Source organism: Schistocerca cancellata, chromosome 1, assembly GCF_023864275.1.
Source record: "Schistocerca cancellata isolate TAMUIC-IGC-003103 chromosome 1, iqSchCanc2.1, whole genome shotgun sequence".
NCBI lineage: Eukaryota > Metazoa > Arthropoda > Insecta > Orthoptera > Acrididae > Schistocerca > Schistocerca cancellata.
The window spans coordinates 304,775,732-304,803,100 of NC_064626.1; the positions used below are offsets into that span (position 1 = coordinate 304,775,732).

Genomic DNA, 27,369 nt, shown 5'->3' on the forward strand with positions numbered 1-27,369 from the left:
AACTTAAAAGTTCATGGTGCCCTCCATGAGTAATGCTGGAATTCAATATGCTGTCTGCCCACCCTTAGCCTTGATGACAGCTTCCACTCTCGCAGGCATACATTCAATCAGATGCTGGAAGGTTTTGTGAGGAATGGTAGCCCATTCTTCATGGAGTGCTGAACTGAGGAGAGGTATCGATGTCGGTCGGTGAGGCCTGGCATGAAGTCGGTGTTCCAAAACATCCCAAAGATGTTCTATAGGGTTCAGGTTGGGACTCTGTGCAGGCCAGTCCATTACAGGGATGTTATTGTCGTGTAACCACCCCACCACAGGCCATGCATCATGAACAAGTGCTTGATGATGTTGAAAGATGCAATCGCCATCCTCAATTTGCTCTTCAACAGTGGGAAGCAAGAAGGTGCTTAAAACATCAATGTAGGCCTGTGCTGTGATAGGGCCACAAAAAACAAGGAGTGCAAACCCCCTTCATGAAAAACATGACCACACCACGACACCACCGCCTCCGAATTTTACTGGTGGCACTACACACACTGGCAGATGGCGTTCACCGGGCATTCACCATACCCACACTCTGCCATTGGATCGCCACATTGTGTACTGTGATTTGTCACTCCACACAACGTTTTTTTCCACTGCTCAATTGTCCAATGTTTACACACCTTGCACCAAGCAAGGCATCATTTGGCATTTACCGGCATGATGTGTGGCTTATGAGCAGGCGCTTGACCATGAAATCTAGGTTTTCTCACTCCCTGCCTAACTGCCACAGTACTTGCAGTGGAATTCCTTTGTGATGGTCTGGATAGATGTCTGCCTATTACACATTATGACCCTCTTCAACTGACAATGGTCTCTGTCAGTCAACAGACGAGATCGCCCTGTATGCTTTTGTGCTGTACGTGTCCCTTCACATTTCCACTTCGCTATCACATCAGAAAAGTGGATCCAGGGATGTTTAGGAGTGTGGAAATCTCGCGTACAGACATATGACCCAAGTGACACCCAATCATCTGACCACGTCCGAAGTCCGTGACTTCTGTGGAGTGTCCCATTCTGCTCTCTCACGATGTCTAATGACCACTGAGGTCACTGATATGGAGAATCTGGCAGCAGGCGGCAGCACAATGCACCTAATATGAAAAACATGTTTTTGGTGGTGTCCAGATGCTTTTGATCACATAGTGTAAGTGGAAACCCAAGACCCCTAGAGTAGATGACATTTCATCTCAGTTAATGAGATCCTTGGGAGAGCCAGCCATGACAAAACTATTTCACTCAGTTTGCAAGATAAATGGAACAACTGAAATATTCTCAGATTTCAGGAAGAAAATAATAATTCCAAAGGCAGATTCCATCAGGTATAAATACTACTGAACCATTAGTTTAATAATTCATGGACATAAAATTTTGACTTGATTTATTTATAGAAGAATGGAAAAACTGGCAGAAGACAACCTTGGGGAAGATCAGTTTGGATACTGGAAAAATGCAGCAACATGCGAAGCAGCATAGACCCTACGACTTATGCTATAAGCTGAATAAATCCAAACATATAGTGTATCCAGGTGAACTATTTTGTCAGAGATAGTTTGAAATAGTTTGATTTCCTATACATAAATATCAAAGATACAATCAATTTTCAGTTACTGGTATTGTACATCATCTGGCGAATCCTAATTTGGAAAGATCATGTGTGTGCAAACCTATTTGTGTAAAAATTGTATGAATGGAGCAATGTAAGAATGAGTCAATGATGTGCTTTCATGCCAACAGTGGGTGGCTGAACAGTCTATTTAAGATACGCACTGCATAATGCAACCTAGTACTTAGGAATGGGACCTAACATTTTATGACAAAGAACCACGTACATTTGTTTGTTGGCTAATGCTCAAAAGAGAGTATCATGTGGACACTTTTAATGAGGCAAATTAGGTAGCAGATGTTTTGAACTGCAGTGCATCAAATACTGCTAGATATCAGACTTAAACAATGTTGTTAACAATACTCTGCTAACCTCAACAAGCAATTGTGTGCAGCCATCCCCAAATGCTGGGTGTTGTGCATTGCTCTTTTTTTCCCCTTATTTTGAGGTAAGTGAAGCAACTAATCCTGGTTCATCACAAATTTCCGTTATCATTGTTGCAACACCAGGAAAGATCAGCAATCCCTGTGACAATGTGTCAGTTCAGGCCAAAGACCTTGTAAAAATAAATAGATCCCCGAGGGTATTGCAGTCATGGGATATTTTGAACCTTTGGCTGGATGCCATTGTGGTGGTAAGAGTCTGTTAAGCACAAGTGTGTTGTGGCCACCAGCAATCCCTCTGATAATGTGCCAGTTCTGCTCAAAGACCTTGTAAGAATAACTGAAAAGGACTAGGCTCCCCAAGAGCACTGCTGTCATGAAATATTTTGAACTTTCGGCTGGACGCCATTGTGGTGTAACAGTCTGTGAAGCAGATCGAACACTATGTATTTATCAAGATGCATATACTGTATTTGTCAGTCATAATTGTACTACCTAGAAATTACAGTTTATGTGAAAAACCTGATGAAGAGTTGTGTAGCATTTAATTGCACAAATAAATTTGATAATAGGACCAATACTACCTTTCATAGGTTCATGGATGTTTTTAGATGCTCTGCATGTTAAAGCATTTGCCTAATAAAGTGTCTACAATGTGATAATATACTAAATGTGCATTTAACTGCAGGTTTCTGGTTTCAGACCACAGCTTTTAGAAAACTGGTTTAGCGCTTTTCAACCAACAGAAAACCATTTTCTATGTTCAGAACATTCCGAGGCAAGTTGTTTCCTTTAGAACTACGTAAACTGCAGAAGTCTAAAAGATGGTGCTGTTCCATCTATCTTTCATTTTCCAAACCTTATACAGCAGGATGTAAACTATTTATGTAAACCATAGGACCTGTCATATTTTATTTTAACTATAGAACTTTAAAGACACTGAAGCGTAAGCAAGAGGAGACTTCACATGTAAGTTTACCACCACAAGGGGCACTATTCAATTTGTCCGCTGTTCACTTACAGGATTGTGGGACCTTGGTTCTGCTGCAGACTGGAGCGAAAGCAAAGTGGGGCTTGTTTCTCCACACCACTCCTCTCCCTTCTGGTGGTCAAAATTCTAGTTTGGTTTGCTCATGGCAAACTGCCACTATATTCTATAGTACCCACACTCTGAGCAATAGTGAATGGAAAACAAAATCTGTAATGTTTTTCGACTGGATTGAAATTCTTCCCCTAATGTTAAAATAGAGGTCCAGTACACTCAATTCTATTTCTACATTAACTACCTAGTCAGTTCTGTTTGCAGCAATGTCAAGCTTGGGTCACATGGCTATGAATGCCCGTGAAAAATTGAAATTAATAGTCTGCAGATTTTGTAATCATGGAATTGGGAGGAAAAGACAATGTCCAGAAATACCTTAAATCGGGAATGCATTTAGTTCACTGGTGACGAAATGCTGCTGCTCTTCAACAGAGCAATCATTTTTGAAAGTTTAAATACAGCCAAATGAAGGAAACAAAGGCCATTTCTGAAGGAAAAGGTGTTGGAGTTTTTGTAAAACATTCCAGTCACAAAGTTCTCAAACAGCACTTTTTTTCAACAGTCAATTTCAAAGAATTAAGGTTTTCTTTGTCTTCACTTACATAGCATGAGAATCTTTTAAATTTGTGTGTGTTAACTATTTACAAACAAAAAAATAGTTGCAAATTTTGACAAAATAGATGCAAACTTTGCAAAAAATAGATGCAAATTTTGCCAAAAATAGATGCTAAATTTCTGGTCCCTGCTAATGAAGCAGTAAATTGAATTGGGGAAAAAATAAATTTATGGTACTTGACTAAATAGAGGGATCAGTTTATAGGACACAATCTGAGGTATTATGGAAATGCCACATTGGTAATGGTGGGAAGTGTGTGTGTGTGTGTGTGTGTGGAGGGGACAGGGTCCTTAAAAAAATTTAAAAAAATACTTTATAGGGAGACCAAGGCTTGAGTACACTAAGCATGTTCAAATGAACATAGGTTGCAGAAGTTATGTAGAGATGAAGAGGCTTGCATAAGATAGACTAGCATGGAGAGCTGGGTCAAACTTATATTCTAACTGAAGACTGCAACAACAAAAAATTTACCCAGCACTGTTTAGTGAAAATAACATTGGCTTTCTTCTAAACATTCATATTTAGGTTCTCTGAGGGTCACTGTCACACTTTTGTATGTTTTGTAGCATCATGAATATGAATGCATGATGAGGGTCATAAGTAATACAGCATTATCCTAGAGTTTGTGACACCATACTTGCAGATTCCTTTTTCAGGTGCACCTAAATTTCCCTAACAACTCTAAATCTTCCATACACCTACCCCACTACTGATTACACATCTCATATCAGTTAACATCATTATCCCTAGACACTCAAACAACATAAAGATCCCACAGGCTAACCAATGATTTTGTAATTGAATCTTGCACACCTAGCGGAAAAACTACATTTTGGAAACGCAAAACAACACCCATTAATTATGATACATGTAAATTGCTTGGTAGATAATGTCAGTAGATTCCTGAGATAGACTGTTTTATATTTGTTATATACAAAAAGGTATCGTGATACAAAAATGTTAAAAAATGGATGAAAACTTATAGATGATCAACAGTTGGTGTAAAGACTGACATCTGACTCTCAAATCATCAAATTTAACTTTACACCCGTAGCCAGGGAAATGGTTTTCTGTTGTTTAACACAAGAAAAGGTCAATGTATTTGGTCAGTTGGATACAAGACAACACATAAAGCTATTGAGTATACAGTGGAGCATCTTCGTATTTACTGCTGGTGGCACAGAAAGAGTGTCTCTTGTGAAGTAGCACAGAATATAATTTCTGAAAACTGACTCGAGCAGTTAGTTCGACACTAACTACATGTAATCAAAACAACTTATACCTTGTAGCTACAAAGAGGCCAGACCTTATAGACAGTGCCAGCACAGAGACAGAGAATAGTGATAACGATGTGTGGTGTAACAGGTGTAACATATCATTACGTGTGTGATGTATAAACCTATGTCTTCCAACCTGAGGAAAGAAAATCACGATCTTTAAGCCACATAATGAGTTGGTAGTTACCAGTATGAAACTGCCTGGTGTTTTTGCTATCTGTTTTTGCACACAAGGTGTGTGGAGGGCTGGTGCATGTCTTCAAGGTGGGGAGTATCTTCAATAGATGCAATACCTATGTCAGCTCGTGAGTACACTCTAGGGTCCATTCCCAAGTCTGGAGTAATATGACAAGCCAATAATAAATGCACACAGTGTAGTAACACTACATGACATCCGTGCAGAAACACAAGAAGATATACGATATTCACTCATATATCAAGCTGTCAAACTGACACACACACAGTCTTATGGAACATTCCTTATAGTGGAAAGTATGGTGTAGAAGATTTGATGTACGTATGAAAAAAATATGGAGACAGTTACAGAAGAAACTGTTTGTATTTATTTATGGAAGTATCATGTACCTCAGGAATTTCATTTCCAGCATTATGCAAGGCTGCAGCATCTACTACGAGCCTGATCCAGTTGCACCAGGACATTCATACATAAATCTATTTTGTGCACAGAAATTGATAACTACAAGATGAAAAACACAAATCTGAGGTCACTTATACATGACACACTGCAGATGTCACTGTAGCAACAATGATTACTAAAGTTAACAAATCCATCAAGAAAGCTAGGAGAGTTGTTATGTTAGAAAGAGCAGACAGGCAATTGTTAGAATCCTCTTATACAATGAATGGACATCATTTAGTTCTAGAATGATGAATGTAGAGCAACTATGATTGTAAATTGCACTCTGGTGAAGTATGTGCCAAGCAAGTGGTCCAAGGATGAAAAAGAACCACCATGCTTTAATAACAAAATTTGGAAATTACTGAGGAAGCACAAATTGTTGCACACTTAGTTAAAAAAAGAATAAAGCAGTCAACTTACACTGTAATACCTTAGCGAAAGATCCATCCACGCACTCATTGATCAGTCTGGTATGGTCACAGAAGACAGCAAAAGGAAAGCTGAAGTTTTAAATTTTGCTTATAAAAAGTAACTCACACAGGAGGATTATACAGTCATACTCTCGTTTGAACATCACACAGATGTGGAGAACATAGAAATAGACATCTCTTGCACTGAGAAGCAACTGGTGAAGTTGAAAACAAATGAGTCACCAAGTCCAGATGGAATCCCAATTCAGTTTTACAGAGAATGTTCTTTGGCACTGGCCCCTTACATAGTTAGCATCTGCGAATCTATCGCTCCGCGCAAAGTTGCGAATCTATCGCTCCGCACAAAGTCCCACGTGATTGGGAAAAAGCACAGGTGAATCTTGTACATAAGAAGGATAAAAGAATGGATCCACAAAATTCACAGACCAGTTTCCTTCAAATCAGTTGGCTGCAGAATTCATGAGCATATTCTAAGTTCAAATATAATAAATTTCCTTGAAATAGAAAGGCTTCTGTCCATAAATGAGCAAGGATTAAAAAAGCATTGCTCATGGGAAACTCAGCTTGCTCTTTTTTTGCACAAAATCCAGCAGACTGTGTTTGAAGGGCAATGAGCATATTCCATATTCCTAGATTTCCAGAAAGCATTTGACAGAATGCTCCACTGGAGATCTTTAATAAAGATTCAAATATATGGTATAGGTTCCCATGTATGTGAGTGGCTTCTTAAGTAATAGAACCCTTTACATTGTCCTGGACAGCGAGTGTTCATCAGAGACAAGTGTTTTGTCAAAAGTGCCCCATAGAAATATTATAGTGTGAATCTTGTCCACTAAATCACTTGTGCAAGCCATCCTAGTATAGTGCTCAAGTATATAGGATCCATGCCAAATATAACTAAACACGGAATACTGAACATATACAGGGAATGGCAACAAGAATGGTCACAGGTCTGTCTAACCCATGAGAGAGTGAAACAGAAATTCTTAAGAGACTCACTCTTGAAAATAGATGTAAACTATCCTGAGAAAGCGTACTTACAAAGTTTTAAGAAGCAGTTTTAAATCATGACTTTACGAATACACTAAAATCCCCTACGAATAACTCCCATGGGTATCTAGAGGACATGATTAGATTAATTACATTTAAATAATCACTCTTCCTGTATTTCACATGTGAATTAAATAGGAAAAAGCCCCCATAACTGGTACAATGGGACATACGCTCTACCATGTACTTCACTGTAGTTTGCAAAGTATTGATGTCGATGTAGATAAATGATCTGGCAGATACAGTGAGCAGCAATTTGTGTCTGTTTGCTGATGACATTGAAGTGTACGGGAAAGTATTGTCAATGACTGACTGCAGGAGGACACAGGATGACTTACAAATTTCTATTAGCTGGGATGAATGGCAGCTTGCTCTAAACGTAGGAAATGTAAGATAATGCAGACAAATAAACTTGTGATGTTCAAATACAGTACTAATAGTGTGGTGATTGACAAGTCATGTTGATTAAATATTTCGATGTAACATTTTAAACTGATATGAGACAAACAAACATGTAAGGTCGATTGTAGGGAAGGCAACTGGGTGATTTCGGTTTATCAGGAGAATTTTAGGAAGGTTTAGCTCATCTATAAAGGAGACCATGTGTAGAACACTTGTACAACCCATTCATGAGTGTTCCATTGTCTAGAATCCCCAACAAGTCTGATTAAGGGGGGACTTAAGGCAATAAAGAGGTATGCCACTAGATTTGTTATGGGTAGGTTTGATCAACACACAAGAATTGTAGAGATATTTCTTGAACTGAAATGGAACCCCTGGAGAGAAGACAACATTGTTTTCATGAAAAACTATTGAGAAAATTTAGTGAACCAGCATTTTCAGCTGACTGCAGAACGATTTTACTGCTGCCAACACACATTTTGCCACAGACAAGATAAGAGAAATTAGGGCTCGTACAGATGTGTGTAAACAACATAATGTGATTGGGTAGATAAAACAATCTTCTCACCAAGTGGCAGCAGGAGAACACATACAAAAAAAGGTTTAACTGATGCAAGCTTTCGGAGCCAGTGGCTCCCTCTTCCGGCAGAAGAATTGAGCGGAAAGGAAGAGGGGTGAAGGAAAAAGACTGGAGAGGTTTAGGAAAAGGGATACAGTTCAGAAAAGTCATCCAGAATCCCAGGTCAGGGAAGATTTACTGGACGGGATGAAAAGGAAAGACATTATGAGAATTTCACTCTGCAGCGGAGTGTGCGCTGATATGAAACTTCCTGGCAGATTAAAACTGTGTGCCCGACCGAGACTCGAACTCGGGACCTTTGCCTTTCGCGGGCAAGTGCTCTACCAACTGAGCTACCGAAGCACGACTCACGCCCGGTCCTCACAGCTTTACTTCTGCCAGTACCTCGTCTCCTACCTTCCAAACTTTACAGAACCTCTCCTGCGAACCTTGCAGAACTAGCACTCCTGAAAGAAAGGATACTGCGGAGACATGGCTTAGCCACAGCCTGGGGGATGTTTCCAGAATGAATGGTAGAGCACTTGCCCGCGAAAGGCAAAGGTCCCGAGTTCGAGTCTCGGTCGGGCACATAGTTTTAATCTGCCAGGAAGTTTCATATCAGCGCACACTCCGCTGCAGAGTGAAAATCTCATTCTGGAAACATCCCCCAGGCTGTGGCTAAGCCAAGTCTCCACAGTATCCTTTCTTTCAGGAGTGTTAGTTCTGCAAGGTTCGCAGGAGAGCTTCTGTAAAGTTTGGAAGGTAGGAGACGAGGTACTGGCAGAAGTAAAGCTGTGAGGACCGGGCGTGAGTCGTGCTTCGGTAGCTCAGTTGGTAGAGCACTTGCCCGTGAAAGGCAAAGGTCCCGAGTTCGAGTCTCGGTCGGGCACACAGTTTTAATCTGCCAGGAAGTTTCAGGAAAGACATTGTTCGGGACTGCATGAGATATTTCCTCCTCATCCCGTCTGGTAAGTCTCCTCTGACACGGGGTTCCAGGTGATTTTTTGAACTGTACCCCTTTTTCTAAATCTCTCTAGTCCTTTGCCTTCACCTCTCTTCTTTCCCCTCCAACTCTTCTGCCAGAAGAAGGAGCCACTGGCTCTGAAAGCTTGTATGAGTTAAACCTTTTCGTGTGTGTGTGTGTGTGTGTGTGTGTGTGTGTGTGTGTGTGTGTGTGTGTGTGTGTTTTATGGTGACCTGTGGAGTAAGTACATAGGTGTGGAGGTGCATAATGGCAACATAAGTCTCGTTAAATAAGCTATGATTCAATGGAAAAATTCACATGAAGGGAGATTCATCTACTAATGCTACTTACAAAACACCTGTCATATCCTTACTCGACTACTGTTCCAAGTTTTGAATATCAACAAACCCTATTAACACAAAGGACAAATCATCTCACAAAAAATTGCATGATTCTCAAGTTTTCCGTTATTATTTCCACAAATAAGGGAACAAATGTGAATGGGAGTTGCCAAACAGCACTTTTATGAATCATGAAAAGAATTAGTCTTAAATGTTTTAAGTCAAGTATATGCTGCTACCTACCACATTCATGTTATGTAATGCATACAATAGTAGAATTACATAAAGTTGGGCCAACATGGAAGTGTATGGAAGGGCTTTTTCCTATAGATTATCTGGACACTGAATAGGGTTAAACTACAACATCCCATGGGTCATTGTACATACAAATACTTTGCTTGTAAAGGGGGAAAAGGTGACTGTACACTAGTTAAGAACCAATCTAGTATTTTGTTGAAATTATTCTGGGAAACACAGTAAATGCAAAATGAGCTTGCCACATTGGTACACATTTTATGTTCGCATATCATGACCTTTCCGGAAACTGAAAAATCTGTGCTGTAGGAATCAACACAGACTCTACAAACAATATTCTTGTGAAACACAACTATACTTTGTATGCAAAAGAAGAGCCCTGAGACCTAGCAGCACTGTTGCCAGCTCTTAACAGAAAAGCACAAATGGCTGCTGGCATTAATGAATCAATGTGACTGAAAACAATACTCTTCTATAGGCTGCAGCTACACTGAGGGGCTGGCACATAAATGTATACAAAATAGTGTTACATGATGGGTTGTGGTAGATACAGGAGACCGGCATAATGAGTCCACTTATATCTCAGGCCTCTTCTTTTCCCAAACAAACTACATCTCTGTTGTGATTAAGAAGGCTTTCCCGGCGTAATAATTCATAACATTCTTCTCGGGTGTGCAGCCGGACCATAACGTCATCTTGACACAATATTTCAGCGGTCCAACTGGCCGCCATCTTCAGGTGAGAGTGCTGGTACACGATCTCACCGGAACTGACTTCTCAGTGCAAGCGGGGGCCCCTATATAGGCCGCAGAAGGCCCACAACGCGTGCGCGAGAAGGTGCCGTAACTGCCCTCTAGCACAAGTAAACATACTGCGCCACCAGTGGTGGAAACAGGTGAAATCGATATATCGCTATCAAAAATTAAAAATTATTCAAATGATCGAAACACAGACCGTTGCTTTTTAATGTCTGATAACACTGGGTTCCAAGTCTTACTTAAAAGGTAACCCTTGTCTCTATTAATAAGATTATCAGATAAACGAATCTCTGTGGATTCTTTTAAAACACAGTGCCAATAGCGAGATGCAGGGGCAACCATTTGTGTCTCGTCATACAGCATTCTATGTCCCTTGGTGAGACAGTGCTCTGTCACTGCAGATTTCTCAGGCTGAAGCAACCGTGTGTGGATTGGAGAGTCATTAGCAAAGAGCACACATTATTCAGAATAAATGTTTGTGCTGTAGGAGAGTGTGCACTGAACTGATACTGTATGACACATTAAAACTGTGTACTGGACTTGGACTCAAATCTGGGACTTTTGCCTTTTGTGGGCAAGTGTTCTGCTGATAGCTAATCGAGCATGACTCACAATCACTCTGATAGCTTTGCTTCCACCAGTACCTCATCTCCTACCTTCCAAGCTTCATACATGCTCTCCTACGAAACATGCAAGACTAGCATTCCTGGAAGAAATGATAGTGTGGAAAAATGGTTTAGTCACAGCTTTAGGGAGTGTTTTTAGAACGAATTTTCTCTCTGAGGCAGAATGTACACTGAACTGAAAATTCCTAGCAGATTAAAACTGAATGCCAGACTGGGACTTGAGCCTGAAAACTTTCCCACCAAGGAGGTGGCATAAGTCCCAGGTTCGAAACCCAGTCCAGCACACAGTTTTAATCTGCCAGGAAGTTTCAATACAGCATGTTATTCTTAACAGAGAAAACTGTTGTGAAATAAAAGTATATTGGAGTGTTACAACACCACATTCAAATATCCATGAGGTTGTTCGTGAATGGTTCTATCGTATACAGTGAAGTCACAACACCAGGAAATTGCAGTAAGATGCAGAAAGATGGGCAAAGAATCGACTTGGCACAGGGATTGCCAGCCAATTCTCACATAAACAAATGTAACACATTGTGCATAAATAGCCAAAGGATCCATTAATGTTTGATTATATGATTACCAAACAATCACTGGAAACAGTTACAACCATTAAATACCTGGGATTATACATAAGGTGTGATTTTAAGTGGAACAGTCATATAAAACTAACTGTAGAAAACACCTTAACCAGAATGAGATTCATTTAAATAATACTTAGAACATGTGCTCCACTCACAATGCAGGTAGCTTAAAAAAATCACAGGGTCCTTCAGTAATCGCAAAATTGTCACAGAGATGTTCATTCAATTCTGGTGATAGATGCTAAAATGGAGACATTGCATATCACAGTGTGGTTTACGGTTAAAATTTGAATGGAGTATATTCTTAGGAGTCAGAGAATGTATTACTTCCTAGCTCGAGCTTGTATGGTAAGTTGTTAACAGTAGATCTTCACAACTGGAACAGGAAAGTGGGTGAGTGACAATTGTACATAAAGTACCCTCTACTGCAGACTTTAAGCCTTTCATGACCAGTGAGATGTGTGTCCCATATACAACTTTATTTTCCAGAGTTCACACGGATGTGAAAGTCCCACAGAAGTATGGTGCTGTGACCTATCATTGAATTTATCAACTGTTTGCAGCCTACAGGCACATAACGCACGGGATATCACTTAACTTTTTCAGTTGTGCATTGTGTGCCTTATGTTTTCACAGTTTTATGCAATTTTTTTTTCCTTTTTGCAACTGATATTCTCAGTAAAGGTATTTATTGTCTTTTTACTTTGTTTGCTAGAAATATACAGATTTATGCACATATTTATTGATAAAAAACTTTTAATTTCGTGTATTGGTTTCACTTATGGCCAGCGTGGGTAGAGAACTTCTATTTGTACCTTTTATTCAATTTTGTGTCTAAATTTTTATATTTATATATTTTATTTGGTGCCATAAAGTTATTTTAATTACTTCGATTTGATACGAAACAGAAAACTCCACAAATTCTTGGTTTGTTTTTCATAACAAATGTTTGTCTTTACTTCTCTTTATACATCTCCCAGTTGAAAGCTGGATGAAAAGAATTTTAGCCACATTTTCCTCCATTATTACAGTCCCACATGATGAAACCATTTTCTATTGCAATTTCAAAAAACGAAATTAACAGATCACCATTTCTCTCCCCTGATAGAACTAGTCTACAGCTCCCATTACAGCTCTGTACTCGGCTATGGATGCAGGACAGGATGTAGCTGAGGTTGTACCATCTCTATTTTTCTTGTGAAGAATCTTATATTTTTCGGCTGGTGAGCAGTTGCCAAAACTGTAACTGGCTTGCTTGTAATTTGTTTGACATGATAATGGTGCTTACTTTCTTCTTTTGACAAATAATTCTCCGAGAGTCCAGCAGGACATGTACATCCCACTTAAAATAATTAAAAACCTATAAACAACAATCAAAATTTAGAAACATGGCTTCACTCAATACCCATTCCAGAAGCAGAAAACCAATTTTTACAGTAGAATGCAAAATTGTAATTAATGCAGTCATTAAATGGTTAAGGCGCACTTGCAGATGGGAAGAGCATTCCACTCCTAAGTATAAATTCAGTGCCTTATGGTTACTGGATCATCTTGGACTGTTAAGAATAGATACTAATGATAATCCCACGCTAATGTACCCCCTCTGCAATACACCAGACAGTGTCTTGCAGAGAGAGGGAATGAGCGAGAGCGAGAGAGAGAGAAATGTACACTATACTAAATCTAAAGAGAGCTAAAAGCTTGAAAACTTGTGAGTGAAAATGTCAAACATTGTAAGTACCACTTTTTTTAACATGTTTTCAATGCTACTGTGTTGTTGGCACTCTGCTGCAAGTCCCTTGACTTGGCAAGAAGCCAAATTATGGAGCAAATATTTCAAACATGTTTTGACTCACCGATCTTTCAAAGTGCCGCCGCGCAGTTACGTGCATCCTCTACATGCGGCGCTGTCTGCCAGCCATGCAGCAGCAGCGCCACCTAAGCGGCCAGCCAGCCAGCGGCAGCTAGACTCGGACTCAGTTATGATTTGACTGTTACAGTGACACACGTCTTACTCTGTTTACTTGTTCTGTGACATCCATGTAATGCATCGTCCTTGAAATATATTTGTTCACCTTGAAGTTATAACAAAACATTCATTACTAGATGGTGCATGGTCTTAGTACCAAGCAGCGCTTCCGCCTAGAGTTCCAAGTGCTGTGCATCAAGATCTCCCCCATTTAGCCAATGCACAGTATAGGCAATATGCAAAGTGCATGTAAGCTTTTATTTTTATCAATTAAATGGCTTTGTAATTGAAAGGGATAGTTTGGGTTTCAAAAATATTAAAAAATCTGGAGAAATGAGTAGACAAAACAATGTAGTTCTCAAAAAAAAATGATTAAGAGAGAAAGAAAAATGATATTGTGCTAATAAACAGCCACCAAACTGTCAAGTTAGTACGTCTGCTGATACTCTGTTGTCAACGAGGCATTTTAGGTCTCTAAATGCAGTATGGTCAAAATGTTATACTCGTTGTTGTTGTTGTTGTGGTCTTCAGTCCTGAGACTGGTTTGATGCAGTTCTCCATGCTACTCTATCCTGTGCAAGCTTCTTCATCTCCCAGTACCTACTGCAACCTACATCCTTCTGAATTTGCTTAGTGTATTCATCTCTTGATCTCCCTCTACGATTTTTACCCTCCACACTGCCCTCCAATACTAAATTGGTGATCCCTTGATGCCTCAAAACATGTCCTACCAACCGATCCCTTCTTCTAGTCAAGTTGTGCCACAAACTTCTCTTCTCCCCATCCTATTCAATACTTCCTCATTAGTTATGTGATCTACCCACCTAATCTTCAGCATTCTTCTGTAGCACCACATTTCAAAAGCTTCTATTCTCTTCTTGTCCAAACTATTTATCGTCCATGTTTCACTTCCATACATGGCTACACTCCATACATATACTTTCAGAAATGACTTCCTGACACTTAAATCTATACTCGATGTTAACAAATTTCTCTTCTTCAGAAACGCTTTCCTTGCCATTGCCAGTCTACATTTTATATCCTCTCTACCTCGACCATCATCAGTTATTTTGCTCCCCAAATAGCAAAATTCCTTTACTACTTTAAGTGTCTCACTTCCTAATATAATTCCCTCAGCATCACCCGACTTAATTCGACTACATTCCATTATCCTCGTTTTGGTTTCGTTGATGTTCATCTTATACCCTCCTTTCAAGACACTATCCATTCCATTCAACTGCTCTTCCAAGTCCTTTGCTGTCTCTGACAGAATTACGATGTCATTGGTGAACCTCAAAGTTTTTATTTCTTCTCCATGGATTTTAATACCTACTCCAAATTTTTCTTTTGTTTCCTTCACTGATTGATCAATATACAGATTGAATAACATCGGGGAGAGACTACAACCCTGTCTCACTCCCTTCCCAACCACAGCTTCCCTTTCATGTCCCTTGACTCTTATAACTGCCATCTGGTTTCTGTACAAATTGTAAATAGCCTTTCGCTCCCTGTATTTTACCCCTGCCACCTTCAGAATTTGAAAGAGCGTATTCCAGTCAACATTGTCAAAAGCTTTCTCCAAGTCTACAAATGCTAGAAACGTATGTTTGCCTTTTCTTAATCTAGCTTCTAAGATAAGTCGCAGGGTCAGTATTGCCTCACGTGTTCCAACATTTCTACGGAATCCAAACTGATCTTCCCCGAGGTTGGCTTCTACTAGTTTTTCCATTCGTCTGTAAAGAATCCGCGTTAGTATTTTGCAGCCGTGACTTATTAAACTGATAGTTCGGTAATTTTCACATTTGTCCACACCTGCTTTCTTTGGGATTGGAATTATTATATTCTTCTTGAAGTCTGAGGGTATTTCGCCTGTTTCATACATCTTGCTCAACAGATGGTAGAGTTTTGTCAGGACAGGCTCTCCCAAGGCAGTCAGTAGTTCTAATGGAATGTTGTCTACTCCCGGGGCCTTGTTTCGACTCAGGTCTTACAGTGCTCTGTCAAACTCTTCACGCAGTATTATATCTCCCATTTCATCTTCATCTACATCCTCTTCCATTTCCATAATATTGTCCTAAGTACATCGCCCTTGTATAGACCCTCTATGTACTCCTTCCACTTTTCTGCTTTCCCTTCTTTGCTTAGAACTGGGTTTCCATCTGAGCTTTTGATATTCATACAAGTGGTTCTCTTTTCTCCAAAGGTCTCTTTAATTTTCCTGTAGCCTGTATCTACGAGGTTCATTCAAGCTCTAAGGCCTCCGATTTTTTTTTCCTAATTAACTACTCACCCGAAAGCGATGAAACTGGCGTTACTTCTCGATGTAATTGCCCTGCAGACGTACACATTTTTCGCAACGCTGACGCCATGATTCCATGGCAGTGGCGAAGGTTTCTTTAGGAGTCTCTTTTGACCACTGTAAAATCGCTGAGGCAATAGCAGCACGGCTGGTGAATGTGCGGCCACGGAGAGTGTCTTTCATTGTTGGAAAAAGCCAAAAGTCACTAGGAGCCAGGTCAGGTGAGTAGGGAGCATGAGGAATCACTTCAAAGTTGTTATCACGAAGAAACTGTTGCCTAACGTTAGCTCGATGTGCAGGTGCGTTGTCTTTGTGAAACAGCACATGCGCAGCCCTTCACGGACGTTTTTGTTGCAGTGCAGGAAGGAATTTGTTCTTCAAAACATTTTCGTAGGATGCACCTGTTACCGTAGTGCCCTTTGGAATGCAATGGGTAAGGATTACGCCCTCGCTGTCCCAGAACATGGACACCATCATTTTTTCAGCACTGGCAGTTACCCGAAATTTTTTTGGTGGCGGTGAATGTGTGTGCTTTCATTGAGCTGACTGGCGCTTTGTTTCTGGACTGAAAAATGGCATCCACGTCTCATCCATTGTCACAATCGACGAAAAGAAAGTCCCATTCATGCTGTCATTGCGCATCAACTTTGCTTGGCAACATGTCACACGGGCAGCCATGATGTCATCCGTCAGCATTCGTGGCACCCACCTGGATGACACTTTTCGCATTTTCAGGTCGTCATGCAGGATTGTGTGCACAGAACCCACAGAAATGCCAGCTCTGGAGGCGATCTGTTCAACAGTCATTCGGCGATCCCCCAAAACAATGCTCTCCACTTTCTCGATCATGTCGTCAGACCGGCTTGTGTGAGCCCGAGGTTGTTTCAGTTTGTTGTCACACGATGTTCTGCCTTCATTAAACTGTCGCACCCACAAACGCACTTTCGACACATCCATAACTCCATCACCACATGTCTCCTTCAACTGTCCATGAATTTCAATTGGTTTCACACCACGCAAATTCAGAAAACGAATGATTGCACGCTGTTCAAGTAAGGAAAACGTCACCATTTTAAGTATTTAACACAGTTCTCATTCTCGCCGCTGGCGGTAAAATTCCATCTGCTGTATGGTGCTGCCATCTCTAAGACGTATTGACAATGAATGCGGCCTCATTTTAAAACAATGCGCATGTTTCTATCTCTTTCCAGTCCGGAGAAAAAAAATCGGAGGCCTTAGAACTTGAATGCACCTCGTATCTTACCCCTAGTGAGATAAGCCTCTACATCCTTACATTTGTCCTCTAGCCATGCCTGCTTAGCCATTTCGCACATCCTGTCGATCTGATTTTTGAGACGTTTGTATTCCTTTTTGCCTGCTTCATTTACTACATTTTTATATTTTCTCCTTTCATCAATTAAATTCAGTATTCTTCTGTCACCCAAGGATTTCTACTAGCCTTCGTCTTTTTACCTACTTGATCCTCTGCTGCCTTCACTACTTCATCCCTCAAAGCTACCCATTCGTCTTCTACTGTATTTCTTTCCCCCATTCCTGTCAATTGTTCCCTTATGCTCTCCCTGAAACTCTCTACAACCTCTGGTTTAGGCAGTTTATCCAGGTCCCATCTCCTTAAATTCCCACCTTTTTCCAGTTTCTTCAATTTTAGTCTACAGGCCATAACCAATAGATTGTGGTCAGAATCCACATCTGCCCCTGGAAATGACTTACAATTTATAACCTGGTTCCTAAATCTCTGTCTTACCATTATATAATCTATCTGAAACCTGTCAGTATCTCCAGGATTCTTCCATGTATACAACCTTCTTTTATGATTCTTGAACCAAGTGTTAGCTATGATTAAGTTGTGTTCTGTGCAAAATTCTACCAGGCGGCTTCCTCTTTCATTTCTTACCCCCAATCCATATTCACCTACTATGTTTCCTCCTCTCCCTTTTCCTACTGCCGAATTCCAGTCACCCATGACTATTAAATTTTCGTCTCCCTTCACAATCTGAATAATTTCTTTTATTTCATCATACATTTCTTCAATCACTTCGTCATCTGCAGAGCTAGTTGGCATATAAACTTGTACTAATGCATTCACTATGCTGTTTGTAGTAACTTACCTGCATTCCTATTTTCCTATTCATTATTAAACCTACTCCTGCATACCCCTATTTGATTTTGTGTTTTTAACCCTGTAGTCACCTGACCAGAAGTCTTGTTCCTCCTTCCACCGAACTTCACTAATTCCCACTATATCCAACTTTAACCTATCCATTTCACTTTTTAAATTTTCTAACCTACCTGCCCGATTAAGGGATCTGACATTCCACGCTCCGATCTGTAGAATGCCAGTTTTCTTTCTCCTGATAACGACATCCTCTTGAGTAGTCCCCGCCCGGAGATCCGAATGGGGGACTATTTTACCTCCGGAATATTTTACCCAAGAGGACGCCATCATCATTTAACCATACAGTAAAGCTGCATGCCCTCAGGAAAAATTACGGCCATAGTTTCCCCTTGCTTTCAGCCGTTTGCAGTACCAGCACAGCAAGGCCGTTTTGGTTAGTGTTACAAGGCCAGATCAGTCAATCATCCAGACTGTTGCCCTTGCAACTACTGAAAAGGCTGCTGCCCCTCTTCAGGAGTCACACGTTTGTCTGGCCTCTCAACAGATACCCCTCCGTTGTGGTTGCACCTACGGTACGGCTATCTGTATCGCTGAGGCACGCAAGCCTCCCCACCAACGGCAAGGTCCATGGTTCATGTTATACTCATAAATCTCAAATTGCTATTAACAGTGGAAAGTCCATGTTGGAATACCAACAATATTACGAATAGGGTAGATTACTACTCACCATATGGATAACGCATTGAGTTGCAGAGAGGCACATTGGAAAGATGGTTACATATAAGCTTTCGGCAGAAGCCTTCTTCAGAAAATGAAAACACACACACATTCACACAAGCAAGCACACCTTATGCATTAATGACTGCTATATGCAGCTGTTCTGGCCAGAATGCAACTGAAATACGTCAAACAGGAGCAACAATCCAGAGGGGGTTGAGGAAGGGATAGCATGCTATGGGTAGGGGAAGATGAACCAGTGCTGCCTGGTGGAGAATGCAAGACTAGAGCCGGCAGGACAAGGTTGCCAAGCACAGCATTGGGAGTTGTAGGGGTGGGAGGTAGGGGAAGGGAAACAAGGAGGAAAGAGAGGAGCAGAGAAGGGGGACAAGACCAGGGGTGCACTGGCCGAGAGCAGCACACAATATGTGAGAGGGGACATGAAATGGGAGGAGCTGACAGGACAGAGGGGCCAAAAATACACTCCTGGAAATTGAAATAAGAACACCGTGAATTCATTGTCCCAGGAAGGGGAAACTTTATTGACACATTCCTGGGGTCAGATACATCACATGATCACACTGACAGAACCACAGGCACATAGACACAGGCAACAGAGAATGCACAATGTCGGCACTAGTACAGTGTATATCCACCTTTCGCAGCAATGCAGGCTGCTATTCTCCCATGGAGACGATCGTAGAGATGCTGGATGTAGTCCTGTGGAACGGCTTGCCATGCCATTTCCACCTGGCGCCTCAGTTGGACCAGCGTTCGTGCTGGACGTGCAGACCGCGTGAGACGACGCTTCATCCAGTCCCAAACATGCTCAATGGGGGACAGATCTGGAGATCTTGCTGGCCAGGGTAGTTGACTTACACCTTCTAGAGCATGTTGGGTGGCACGGGATACATGCGGATGTGCATTGTCCTGTTGGAACAGCAAGTTCCCTTGCCGGTCTAGGAATGGTAGAACGATGGGTTCGATGACGGTTTGGATGTACCGTGCACTATTCAGTGTCCCCTCGACGATCACCAGTGGTGTACGGCCAATGTAGGAGATCGCTCCGCACACCATGATGCCTGTTGGCCCTGTGTGCCCCATCTGTCCTGTTATCGCCTCCCAATTCATGTCTCCTCATCCTCACTGTGTGCTGCCTTCTGCTGGCACACCCACCAGTCTTTTCCCCTTCCCTGCCTTTCTGCTCCCTGCCCCATCTCTCCCCCACAATCCCACTACTGCACTTGGCAGCCTTGTTCTGCCACCTCTAGCCCTCTGCAAACTCCACCATGCAGTACTGATCCCTCTTCCCCTACCCATAATTTGCTATCCATTCCCCTTTCTTGAACAACTCCAGATTGTTGCTGCTGTTCAACATATTTCAGTTGTACTATGGCCAGAGTGGGTGGAGACAGCAGTCGCGTGTGTATGTGTGTGTTCGTGAGAGAGAGAGAGAGAGAGAGAGAGAGAGAGAGAGAGAGAGAGAGAGATGTATTTGCTTGTGTGAATGTGTGTGTGTGTTTTCCTTTTTTGAATTATGCTTTGGCCAAAAGCTTATATGTAACTATCTTTTTGATGTGCCTGTCTACAACTCAACTACAACACAGCTACTCATTGAGTAGCTGTTTAAAAAGCTATTAAAAATTCTTACTCTGAAACAGAAGAATGGAAAAGCGTCAATGTATTCAAAAGAGGGAAGAGCATGGTTGATGTATGGCATGTAGTACTTCATCTGAAAGACCAGTTATGTTAATCAGTTGCAAAACAGAAAGATGTTCATGATGTTGCCAATTCTTCCTCAACAGCACAGAGTTCCACAGTAAACTTTGCAACATCAGATCGCAAGCATGGAGTTGTGTAAGAGACAGAAGACAATAATAAGAGGTTTTTGTCCTTCAATTTAATTTTCTTATTCTCTTGTAAAATATTAAAAAGATATGAGAAATGGTTTTTTGTGCTTCAATTCTACTAGTTGAAACATTACTGTTTCATCCCTGTATTTGTGTTACCACAAATAAAATGTAGTGATTTAATATTAATGGCACTTAAAAACAAAAAAAGCTTTCTTACTGGCACTTGGAACCAGTTAGTCCCGATATGGCACCTAGAATGTTTTTAATAAATTATTTATTTTCTAATTTGTCTCACAATTTTTTGGAGATATGAGATAACTAACATAATTCTGTGGTATTGGAATACCTTTCTGTGATGTCACCGCCAGACACCACACTTGCTAGGTGGTAGCCTTTAAATCGGCAGCGGTCCGCTAGTATACGTCGGACCCGCGTGTCGCCACCATCAGTGATTGCAGACCGAACGCCGCCACACGGCAGGTCTAGAGACACTTCCTAGCATTCGCCCCAGTTGTACAGCCGACCTTGCTAGCGATGGTTCACTGACAAATTACACTCTCATTTGCCGAGACGATAGTTAGCATAGCCTTCACCTACGTCATTTGCTACGACCTAGCAAGGCGCCATTACCAGTTACTATTTATCTTGTGATGCATGTACCGTCAGACCGATGTTCACCAATTATGGATTAAAGTTAAGTATTCCAGAAGCTACGTACCTTTATTACTAAACTCAACTCCTATAACTGTTCCAGACCTCACGCCAGCCTACGTGAGCTTAAACGCATGCCTTTCGGCTTCCTCCTCCAAGTGGCTTGGCTGTCTTGCCAAGTCACAACACTTTCCATTGTTTCAGATACAAATAAGTTACGTACAAAAAATGATACATTGTTTTTTGATTCCTCTGACAAATGTGATGTTTGGCACTTAGAATGTTTGGCATTTCCAATCTTCATATGATCTTCAAGCGAGTCTATGAGCAATGTAGCAATAATTTATGTGTGAGAGACTGACTATATGTTTATATATTGCTTTTATTCTGGAATTTTCATTACTATAATAATTCATGTCTTATATTAACACCCAACAGAAATTTTCTAATGTACATAACACTATAATTTTATAGTATATTTTGTGCACACTGATGAACTGTGTTTTAAAAAACTAATTATTATTTTACATCATCAAGATCATCAAAAACTATGTTCATCAGCCTGTGACAGATAAAATACACTGTAAATAGAAAGTTGCCTGTCTTGCACAAGTGTGTGTTAATGTCTTTTTTTTCTGTATCATCTATTATTGATACTGTTCTAATTGCAAGTAATAAATGTACCATTTTCCACACACCTACTAAATATCAAGAAACTTATTACTTCTGTATCTAGTCTGGAACTCAATTCCACATGCATGTGTTAAAACACACTAAGAAACTCTGGTATGCATTTCTGGTGTTACAGTTACATCATCAGGTTCACAGTCTTTTGGGGTTAATTTATTGTCAACACTACTCTGGAGGAAAAAAATTAAACACTTACGTAATTTAAGAGAGAGTATCTGGCGTGCTGCTGATACACCTTTATCTGTGCGTGCTGCTCTCTGAAACTGTATCTGTTGTGGTGATGTAAAAGCTTCCTCAGGTATAAAGCCAGCTCTTAACATAGCAGTTAGCAAATCTTCCTCAATAGTCTTTGCTCCTGGATTTCTAAATCAAAAAATCAGAATAACAGTGATTTACATCAATATTGTACCAGGTGAAAAACAAAATTTACAAACAACCCTACATAAATTAACAATGCCAGTACTAGCCTATATCAATTTAAAGGATGTTTAAATTTGGCTAGGTTACTGTTGAAATGAGTATCTGCATTATTCCTCTATAAATACCTAAATATTCTGTGATCAGTGCACTTGCTAAACTAATAAAAGAAACATTTGTTCACAGTTCGAGACCATCATCTAAAACGTAAACAAAAAAGAATAGAATGCCTTGATATGAAAAAAAGAATTCCACACAGTAACTGAAAGGGAATGACCATATTTTAACAACTTAAGAATACAGTATTTCTGAAGTAAAAACCACTTTTTCGTATAAAACAACAACAGATAATCATAACTCAAATTACTTCCTCTATAATAAAGATGTATCTCAAAAGAACGTAAAGGAAATTATAAAGAGATGTAAACATTTACGCAGCGACCTCCATGAAGCATAATAAATTTGATTGGGAGTGCAGTTTGCATTTTTGGCCACTTACACAACTTAAATACAGCTTGTAGAAAATTTTGTCATTCTTTATTTTCATGCACAATACTAAACATTTTTTAGTAGTGCTACCAAACCTACTAGAATTTTGTGTATAAGCTGGCCCATGGCCAGTTTGAGCCAGGTAACGGTGCAGTGGAAGTGTGTGCTGGTCGGTCTATTGGTTTGGTTCTCACTATGGACTTCATTTACAGGTATTTATTCTTCAGACTCTGTTAGTAACTGACTGGGGTTTGAAACTGCCTGAACTGGATATTGCTGTGATTGCTTACTTAATGACAGCTTGCATTGCTCCAGGGAGCATTCTCTAACATATGTCAATCTCTCAAATAAACCGGGGGCATTCTCCATTAATTTTGAGTATAGGTCACCTTTACAAAATAGAGTGTGGGTTGTCATCAAGGAGCAACTTCAGCAATTACTAGACTTCCATGTCATGTTGTTCTGGCAGGACCTGTGGTTCCTGATCCTACACTCCCATGCATGTGTTTAACGTGGGCATGACCCCCGCACCCATCACTGACTCACCCAACCACCAAACATTTATGTTTTTATAATTATTTAGTGGCACCTGAAGATGAAGCTTTAGACTTCAAAACCAATCTAGCAATAAATTAAGAAATTACTCACAATTCGGGTTTGATTCCCGGAGGGGTCAGGGATTTTCTCTGCCTGGGTGTTGTGTGATGTCCTTAGGTTAGTTAGGTTTAAGTAGTTCTAAGTTCTAGGGGACTGATGACCATAGATGTTAAGTCCCATAGTGCTCAGAGCCATACTCACAATTAATGCGGATTTTTTATTCTATAAAAATATAAATGTTAGCAAATGTAACAGGTAAGTCTTCCATACCACTCATATTTATGGTTTTCCCATCTTTTAACAAAGAAAGTGAAAAGTGGGAAACTTACCACCAATGACTGCATCTACATTTTACAGACTGACAAATTTCCATCATGGAAAGACATAACGCCAATTTCTTATCAGGAGTCCTGACCTGTATCACCTAACACAGAAACTAGAGCAAAAGAACTTGACTTGCGTAACACATTTTATTTATTACAAGAACATTTTTCAATGAAGAAACATGTCACTGCATCCAGTGTAATTTTTCCTCCTATCTACGTGATTATGAAGCTCTCAATTCGTTCGAGCAATCAATCATTCATGATAGGAAACACAGTCATAGCTCAGTCACTCCAAAATGATTCTGAAATTTTACTTGTTAGAATGAAATCAGGCGATGATTCTTCTTCTCTGCAGGCTCGTGCTTTGCGGCAGTCTGCTAATCTGTACAAATAAAATGCCTCGTAATTTTGGGAGCGTTGTATAATCAGTCGGGAAACCTCAGATCAAGCAGATATTTGGCTTTGATGAAGTTTAACCTTCCGAAGAAGTAATGGAGCTCTTGGATTATTAAATGCAGGTTCGTATCCAGTCTTTCGGAAGTCCCTTCTGATTAACAACTACGCAATATATCGATAAATATCATTAATTCCCAAATGTCACATACACACCTTTTATTTTTGAAGGAGCAATATATATATATATTTCCTTTTTAATCATACAGTTCGTATCAGTTATCTTCTGTGATAAATCTCAATAATCAGATTACAGTTCTTCCAAACCAAGCTCAGGCTAATCGGCACGAAGACAATCCCAGAAGCTCCCTTTCTTTTTTTTTCTAACAACCACCAGAGAGAGTACTACAAAGAATACTTATGCGCTCATGGCATAGCTATTGTATGAACTACTTTTCGCATGGATTCTGCGAGTATGAAGATAGAAAATTAGTAAACGTCATTCAAGGGTAGAATTGTATCAGAATAATTCATCGAATATAAAGAGATATTACACCAGGTTAGAATTTTGGCAGCAAAATAAGCACCCAATCAACCATACACAACCTGGGCCACTGACTTACACAGATTAAGCAGGAACTACATGAATGTTTGCATGAGCAGAGCTACCCTGACTCTTTAATCAAGGACATTATAATGTGTCTTATCATTGACTCAAAAGTGAGAAACCACGCACTGAGATGAGTCTCTGATGAAAGGAATAGCTCAAGCCTTTGAAACTGTCCAGACAGCCCAGAGTTTGTTTGCAACAGAAGAAGACATTATGGCAGTCAGCTCCCTGGCACTGGTTATATGGGATGTCACGTCATCTCCAGCAGGCTCTCACCTACTCCACAGCTTGGATGAACCCATTGACAACAACAGCAGTAGCGATGGGCCATCTCAATGGCAGAGCCACTGCCTGGCAGTAAATATTGCTTCCTTCACCACTCAGACAGCATGCCAGCCACAGGTGTGGCAAAATGAAGCGCATCTGCAAGAGGTATGGTGTAGTAGCTCCATCACAAACACACACTCAGACCTGTGAAGTGGACCAAGTGAACAATGAATTCATAGAAGTGCAGACTTCTAAGGAACATAGCACAGCAAACATACTTAGATACATGCGTAGGCAAGCTCTCAGTAAGACTGCTATTTCACACTGCTCTCTCTATATCCTTGCTAAAGCAAACCTTATGTAAGTTCAGAGTCTCCAATCTTGCAGGAAACCGGGACAAATCTTGAGACCTATGGAATCTTTCTGTTTTACTCACTCACAAACCAGTCACAGTAAACTTTCTTGTAACAGTTCATCCCAAAGTGGATAACATTTTTGGGGTAGCCTCTCTCCATGCTGTTTATGAAACAGTATACACCATACAGTCTCAAGAACCATCCTCTACTCTAAATGCTCTCTGTGATACATATGCTCAAATCATCTTACCTAGGTTGCAGAAGGTAACTGATTTCCAAGTTTATGTCATTCTTAAGGTCATGCCTACTTCACACTTCTTCAAAGCTTGCTCAGTGCCCCTGCCTCTAAAGGACACCCTCAAAACAGAATGAGACAGACTCACTCATGAAGCCCCGTCAATAGTGCCTCTGCTTTTGTCCAAGGAGCTTGACTCCATGCAAAAGTAGGCACTTTCAGAGGTGAGGGAGATAAGTACTCCCTCTTGGGCCATCCAAATCACATGCAAATGTGTACTGGGCAGAAGAAGTGGGACAAAATGAAAGCATTTGTCCAACGCAAGGTGTGACATGATCCATGCTCAGAGGTGCAAGGCACATGGAATGATGTGTCACAAATGGAGTATCTGGGACAACAAGCAACCTCCCTGAGTAACTATACTTGCAGCAGTGCAGGGCTCAGTTGGTATCAGTCGATGTGTGTCCCCTATACTTGTGGAACCAAACTGGATGAAAATAGAAAATTTAACAAAACTGATGAACTTCATGTTCCAGATACATCAAACACCCAGACAGATGGTGCTGTGCCAACAGAAGTTGTTTCCCCAACCGTAACAGGGGAGGGACTAGTTCCATGAATGGAAAAAGTTACTGAGAAGCTGGACCAGATCAAAATTACAGCCTTGTCTGGTGCATAGAGGACGAAAATGCTAAGAAAACAAAGAGAAAAGGAAGGAAAGGAATGGCTTACTAAGAATAAGTGGAGTGAACTAAAAGGTCTTGAATCTAAGAACCCCACAAAAGAAATGTCCCAAAATGAAGGAAATAAAAGGACAGGTCATGTGGCATTGTTGAAACACTTTGGAGAGGTCTGGAATTGAATACAGGACAAAGTCTGGTAATAAGGAACTTAATGCCACCATCCTTTCTCCCCTTTGCCTTTATTGACAAGAAAAACATTGCTTAACTTTGGTGGTCTGACAAGAACCAATGTACTCAATGAGGCAACAAACAGACAAGGATAAACAGGCCCCTTACTCCTAAAACAGGTAGCAAGAAAATAGTCGTCTGTTACTATCAGCACACAGGAGCAACATGTCCACACAAAGCCAAGGTAGGAGACAGGGAATCAGACCTATTGTACTCAAATCTCAGTTTTTCGGAGGGCACTTATTCAACAAGGCTACCCTCTTATTAACACCATCTCACAACAGGAGGAGCTAGTCTAGATGGTGTACTTTGAAAAAATTGGGAAGGACATGGACCAAGACCCCAAATTCAAGAGGGTCTATATCATTAAGGATGCTCTGATCTTTGTACATGAGGGGATGTGGACAGTGGATTGGCTGAAAGAACTGGTGTCCAAGTTACCTCTGTGGAATGAGGGAAAGCTGCTGGTCAAGACAGCAGCAGAACAATTCAAGACTGATTAAATATTTATTAACCTGCATACCAAAGTTACATAAGGATGTTCCCCCAAAGACCCTATTACAGAAAGTGGTGTTTAGAACCAGACAGTCTTGACAGACAACCAGAAGGTCATTAACACTAAGGTTTGAACTGACAATCAAACATTCATGGTGGAAATCAGAGAGAAATTCCTGAAGGCAATGCAAGAATAAGAAGTAAAACTGCATTTAGTGTTCTAGCTGGTGACTGTCAGGATGATTAACGATATCAAAGTTGGCGGCCAAAAAGTTACAGATAAACCTGCCTAACAGTAAGGAGGCAACCATCACCTTGAGTCACAATCTGGCAAGAAAAGAGGTGGACGTGAGCCTGATAAAGGGTGTAAAGGGGGTGTATAAG

General features: G+C 40.6%; 1 protein-coding gene and 1 non-coding gene across 3 annotated transcripts in view; one reads left to right on the forward strand and one right to left on the reverse strand.

The window, feature by feature from the left end:
- LOC126172493 (pseudouridylate synthase 1 homolog) overlaps positions 1 to 27,369 on the reverse strand; it is a 106,306-nt gene that overhangs the window by 46,941 nt on the left and 31,996 nt on the right. For both annotated transcript variants that reach the window (XM_049920888.1, XM_049920887.1), the window contains one exon: positions 22,086 to 22,252. In XM_049920888.1, coding sequence (XP_049776845.1) covers positions 22,086 to 22,252 — 167 coding nt within the window. The remainder of the gene's footprint in view (positions 1 to 22,085; positions 22,253 to 27,369) is intronic.
- Trnas-uga (transfer RNA serine (anticodon UGA)) lies at positions 8,861 to 8,935 on the forward strand. Its single transcript has one exon. It is a non-coding gene; the product is annotated as a tRNA-Ser (tRNA).